General features: G+C 40.0%; 1 protein-coding gene across 1 annotated transcript in view; it reads left to right on the top strand.

Moving 5' to 3' along the window:
- The window catches only part of LOC107710228 (cytoplasmic polyadenylation element-binding protein 2-like), a 26,961-nt gene that overhangs the window by 6,517 nt on the left and 14,402 nt on the right, over positions 1–6,042 (top strand). The window contains exon 2 of the mRNA XM_016514965.1: positions 1,854–2,123. Coding sequence (XP_016370451.1) covers positions 1,854–2,123 — 270 coding nt within the window. The remainder of the gene's footprint in view (positions 1–1,853; positions 2,124–6,042) is intronic.

Here is a 6,042-nt window from a genome sequence, read left to right as displayed (position 1 = left end):
CACACACACACACACACACACACACACACACACACACACAGTATAGAAAAGAATCACCCCCTTTAAAATAATCACATTTTGTTGCTTTTCAGCCTGAAATGAAGATGGACGCAGTTTTTGTTTTATCCAGCTGTATTTACTCAGTGCAACTTATAACATCCAAGTAAAAGATATAAAACATCAAGATGTCAGAAAAAATTAATAAAAACCAGAATCACTGAGTTGGAAAAAGGATCAACCGCTTGTGTCAGTATTTTGTCGAAGCACCTTTTGCTTTAATTACAGCCTTTAGTCTGTTGGGATTTGTCTCTACTAACTTTGCACACCTAGACTTTGCTATATTTGCCCGCTCTTCTTTGAACAGAACTGCTCAAGTTCAGTTAAATGTGATGGTGAGTGTTTGTGGACTGCAGTCTTCAAGTCATTCCACAGATTTTCAGTGGGGTTTAAGTCTGGAATCTGACGAGGCCATGCAAGACATTCACCTTTTTCTCCTTCAACCTCTGTGTTGAGGCCAAATAATTCAGTTTTAGTCTCATCTGCCTCAGAATCTTTAAGGTGTGTTTTGGCAAAACTCAGTCGTGAGTCTCGTGACTGCATGTGGTCTTTCTTGAGGAGTGGCTTTTTCTTCAACCCTCCCATACAAGCCACATTTGTAGAGAATATATTGTTGATATTGTTGTCACGTGCACATAATGACCACTCTTTGTCATAAATTCCTGCAGCTGCTTCAGAGTTGCTGTAGCTCTTGCTCGCCTCTCTGAGCAGTTTCCTCCGGCTCTTTCATCCAGTTGGGTTATCCTTTTTACAACTCTGTTTTTAATATTTTTTTCTGACATGTTGGTGTTTTATCTTTCACTTGGATGTTATAAGTTGCACTGAGTAAATACAGCTGGATAAAACAAAAAACTGTGTCCGTCTTCATTTCAGGCTGAAAAGCAACACAATGTGATTATTTTAAAGGGGGTGACTCTTTTCTATACCCACTGTATGTGGTTTACTTCTTGCCACATAGTACTCTACACCATCTCTCCAGTGTCTAGACGCCATCAACGGTAATTATCTCTCACTATCCCTTAAACACTCAACCAGATTCTATGTGTGCACAGTCACATACACACACACACACACACACACACACACACACACACGCAGGCCATTACACACAAAGACATTACGGAGATGGGTGCGACACTTATTTGGGGAGAGTTGTGCACACAATGCAGTGACAACACATGCTGATACTGAAAATGTGTTTGTCTGTTCGTCACTGTACGCTTTGTGTGTTTTTGCCTAATGTTCTAGGATCAAGAGAGTGTGTGTTGTTGCCACTGTGTTCACGAGATGTGGAGTGTAAGATGTAAAGCTTTAAATCTTCTTACTTGTACAGCAAGGCAAAGCCTGGCCACGTTCAAAACAACACACACACTGGCATACGGGCGATTACGCCAGTCAGTCTCATTCAGATTCCCACACACAGGTTATATTTGTAGCTTTTAGTTTCTGTTAGCACTGAGGTCATCTGTATGCTAGTGTACTCCAAATAGATGATGAAATTAACCTTTAACACATTTATGCAATAAAGTGCACGCTCAATACAATTAAGCGCAACTTCGCACTTAACTAGGCAGATTTTGGTTCAATAAAATGCTCTTTCTCCAACACCACATGCTTACTGTCTACGGTATATCAACCTGAAATATACAGCTTATTAACGTAATTTGAGGGAAATAAACATTCATCATACCATTCATTCATGTCAGATTTTATTGCTGATTTGAAATGTTATAGAAAAGTGTACTTGTGTTGTACTTTTTGTTTTGTACCTGACTATACTTTCCGTCTGTCTGTAGCCCATGATGAAGCAGTCGCCGTGGGGCAGCCATCAGGGCAGCGGCTGGACCTCTGGAGGGGTGTCCTGGGGCAGAGACCATCGGCGCGGGGGCGGCATGGGTGTGCCCGGCTCAGTCAACCAGATTTCTCCCATGAAGAAACCCTTCTCCAGCAACGTCATCGCCCCGCCCAAGTTTCCCCGCTCCGCCGGCTCTCTGGGACCTAAATCCTGGATCGAAGAAAACATGTACCGTACCGACAACAACAGCAACACGCTGCTGCCGCTGCAGGTATGTGTGGGCGCTGGGATGAGGATTGAGGTATTTGGGTAGGGATGGGAGGCCCATGCAGCAGGGTCCATGCTATTATTTAATTGCTGATCAGTATGCATCTGCATCGGACGTGTTGTGTGTGTGTACACAATCACTCACTCACTCTGTGCGTGGTTGTTGAGCTTCACTGTTGATCAAGAGGCCGTTCAGGACCTTCTACAGGATCTGAAGACAAAGATGACTCACAGTGAGGTCATCAAGGGTTTCGGCGGTTTCATCCTGAAGGAACCTGTCCTCTCCCTTCATTATTGTTTGGCTCGGGCGGTTTCTCACAGTCTGAACTCAGTGGCCATCAACCTGTGTTTATTGATTTTCTAAGATCTCCTGGCACTGGGATGGTGAGGTATATATTTGCTCTGAAATGGGTTTAAAAATATAAAAATGTATGTATGCACTACCCATTCAAAAGTTTGGGCTAGGTATGATTTTTTTTTTCTTTTTCTGAAATAAATGTATACTTTTATTCAGCAAGGATGCATTAAATTGATCAAAAGTGACAGTAAACACATTTAGGGTACAACATATTTATATTTTATATAAATGCTGTTCTTTTGACCTTTCTATCAACTTTCATGAAATATTGCTGAAAAAAAAAATAATATATATATATACATATATATATACACACATATATATATCACAGTTTTCCCAAAAATATGAAGCAGCACAACTGTTTTAAACATTGATAATGATAATCAGAAATGTTTCTTGAGCAGCAAATCAGCATATCAGAATGATTTCTGAAGATCATGTGACACTGAAGACTGGAGTAATGATGCTGAAAATTCAGCTTTGATCACAGGAATAAATTACATTTTAACAGATATTCACATAGAAAACAGTTATGTTAAATTGCAATAAAACAGTTTTATTGTTTGGTCAAATAAATGCAGTCTTGATGAGCATAAGAGATTTTTTTCAAATCTTACCGACCCCAAACTTTTGAACAGTAGTGTATATATTGGTGGAACAATCATTTCAGCCAAACTACTGTAGCAATTTAAAAGTACAGTTTTTAAAAAGTTTAATGCAAGAAGTAAAATACATAAAACTCATACATAAATACATTTCAAATCTTACCGACCCCAAACTTTTGAACAGTAGTGTATATATTGGTGGAACAATCATTTCAGCCAAACTACTGTAGCAATTTAAAAGTACAGTTTTTAAAAAGTTTAATGCAAGAAGTAAAATACATAAAACTCTAGCTAAAAATAATCCAGGAATGTTTTTTTTTTACATGTAAATTGTGACACTTCTGTGAACATTTTTGAGTGATGATGCCAACAAACCATTCAGTTCTTCTGAAGTGATTATTTGAATCAACAGTTTGAACCATTTTTGCTACTAAAATTGAAATGAAAATAGCCAAGATAATGTAAGTACACAAGTCAGCAAAATATATAACACTGTTCTAGTGGTTTTTGGCTATTTTAATAAAACAATCGTACATATTGTGCCTTTAAAATACTCTCACTATCATAAGTCGCAAAATGATGGTCAAATAAATGAAAATAAATTGCGATATTCACAATGTTTTATATTAACACAAAAAAAAAAAAAAAGATCTCAAATATCTAGTAAATAATATTCAATATATTGCTTACATTTTAGATCATGAGAGTCTGAAAGTTTCTCACTTCCAAGCTGAATGTGAGAAACTGTGTGGGTGTGAGAGGCTGACAGAGAAAGGAGGCAAGAGTAACACATTTTTGTCAGTGTTTTGGAGATGGAATGAAACAGCAGGTCATTTACACGTGAATCACTGAAGTGTACGAGGAAACTCCCCGCCTGTGGCACCTGTAGCTGGCTGTTCATCCTCTCGCTTCAGCTTTAAACCTCCACTGCTATTGTTACTTTTCATGTTAGTATCGACATGGTACCATATACTGGTACTTTTAGCGACAGTAGAGAGTAAGGATGGCAAATCTTATCCAGGCCCTGTGTGCTAATGGCTATAGATCCCCATAGATAATCTTGGGTTAAACCTGCTTTGTTTTGACCTGCGTTGCCTTTCTGTCGTCAAGAGCTGTGGTTGGCAATATTGGTATGGCAAGTTTCTCAAGTACAAAATGACATTGTTTGTTTGTACTTCATTTTGGAGCAGATCAGTGTTTGGCACGTCACAGCTAATTCCTTTAATGCCAAGCCTAACAGAACTGAAACGAGGAACCTGAGATGCATGCGGTCTGGTCTTCATCACTTTCTTTTCTCCTCTCTCAGGAAACAGGTCTGACTCTACTAGTGTCTACTGCATTGTTCATTTCCTTAAACAGGGTTCCGTTTGGAATTCCTCACATTCCACAGCCTCTCCTCTCTCCTCCTGTCCTCTCCTTCCTTCTCTGCGTTCCAGAGATCAAATGTGTCATGTTCTGACAAGAGAAACAAGACAGAGGAAGGAGGAAAGGACAGAGATACAATGTTGTTACAAAGAGTTCATTCAATCTCACAAGAAATGTTTTGAACTTTCTGATTCGGATGTGAATGAGAGTGTTGTAGTCGAGATGTGTTTGAATCAATGCCGAGACCAGCACAGGGTGGAATCCGACTCCACATGCTCCTGAGTTCATGAAAATATGGAGACTGAGTCCAAGACCCTATTTTCATGGTCTTGGTCTTTTAAAGAACTCAGGAACATGTGGCCTCAGTCTTGAACCAGACTGGTTTTGACTATAATGAAAACCTCTTTGAAATGGAGGAACAAGAGGTTATAAAAAGGTGAGCTTATAAATGTTTTAATAAACATTTCGGATTTGGTATTGAATGGTAGCATAAACCCCAAACTCTCGGATCAAGAGTCTTCAGGCCTCGTGTTCTTCACTGGAGGACTGAGCTGCTTTTCAGACACTATTTCTGGCAATGTTGCTGCTAAAACTATATTTAGCTTCTTGCAGCCTTGCGCTGTCTGTAAGCTCCGCTGTGAGGGCCTGTGAATACGACTGGATGCTGAAAGCGGCACAGGAATGATATAAGCTCCTGCTTTAACTGTGGGAGGCAGATGGCCGTGACAGGGCCAATTGGAAGCATCTGCGTTTGATGCGGTCAACACTTGCTCCCTTTGTGCTTTGCAAACGGCGTCCATCATAAGTATACATTTATATGTAAGCAAGGCGATAGCTGTAGCACATATTAGACTGTAGCCTATAAACCTCATGTAGCTCATGTAGTTTTCAGCGCTGCACTCGTCGTCTTCTGTCTTCCGTTAGTATTTCCACAGCGTAAAGGTAAAGGCGTACAAATTTATGAATGAACTGCTCGTTTTAAAATCTACTGACATTTGTTATGACATCTGCCTCGAATATTAAATAACTTTCGTTAACTCTACAATAAGTGAATCCACTTCACCACCAGCTGATTACTCTTCAACAGTGATGTAGAGTCACCGCAGTAACAGAAGTTCAAAGACAGAATTATAAAGATGGCTGCGTGCTTGTTTTTTTCTTTTCTTTTCTTTTTTTAATGTGAAGTATATATATATATATATAACCTTTTTCCACTCTAAAGAATATTTTCAGCAATGTAAATATTTCATGGATTTTAAAGGTTCTGTTACGGGGCTGACGAGACGTGAGACGTGCGGATCCAAATGCAAAGCTTTATTAATAGACATGGTAGAGACAGGCAAGGGTCAGATAATGGCAACAGGTATGTAGAAGGCAAGACACAAGAATATATCCTAGGGCTAGCGTGGGTCTCCGATCGGCAAACAGGATCAATAGGGCGAGAAGGTTCTACAGTAGGACCATCAGGAAATAGGGAGAGTTCATTAACGGTTCCCTCGACGATGACATGACAGGCTGCGAGTGTCTTGCTGGGTGCTACCACCGTACAAGGAGTTGAAGCGAGCGCCGCCGCCTCAGGAGGTTCTGCAGCATCA

Source organism: Sinocyclocheilus rhinocerous, unplaced genomic scaffold, assembly GCF_001515625.1.
Source record: "Sinocyclocheilus rhinocerous isolate Xijiao unplaced genomic scaffold, SAMN03320098_v1.1 scaffold1167, whole genome shotgun sequence".
Taxonomy (NCBI): Eukaryota; Metazoa; Chordata; class Actinopteri; order Cypriniformes; family Cyprinidae; genus Sinocyclocheilus; species Sinocyclocheilus rhinocerous.
Note: the sequence above shows the minus strand (reverse complement) of the source record. Positions and strands in the feature narration are given on the sequence as shown.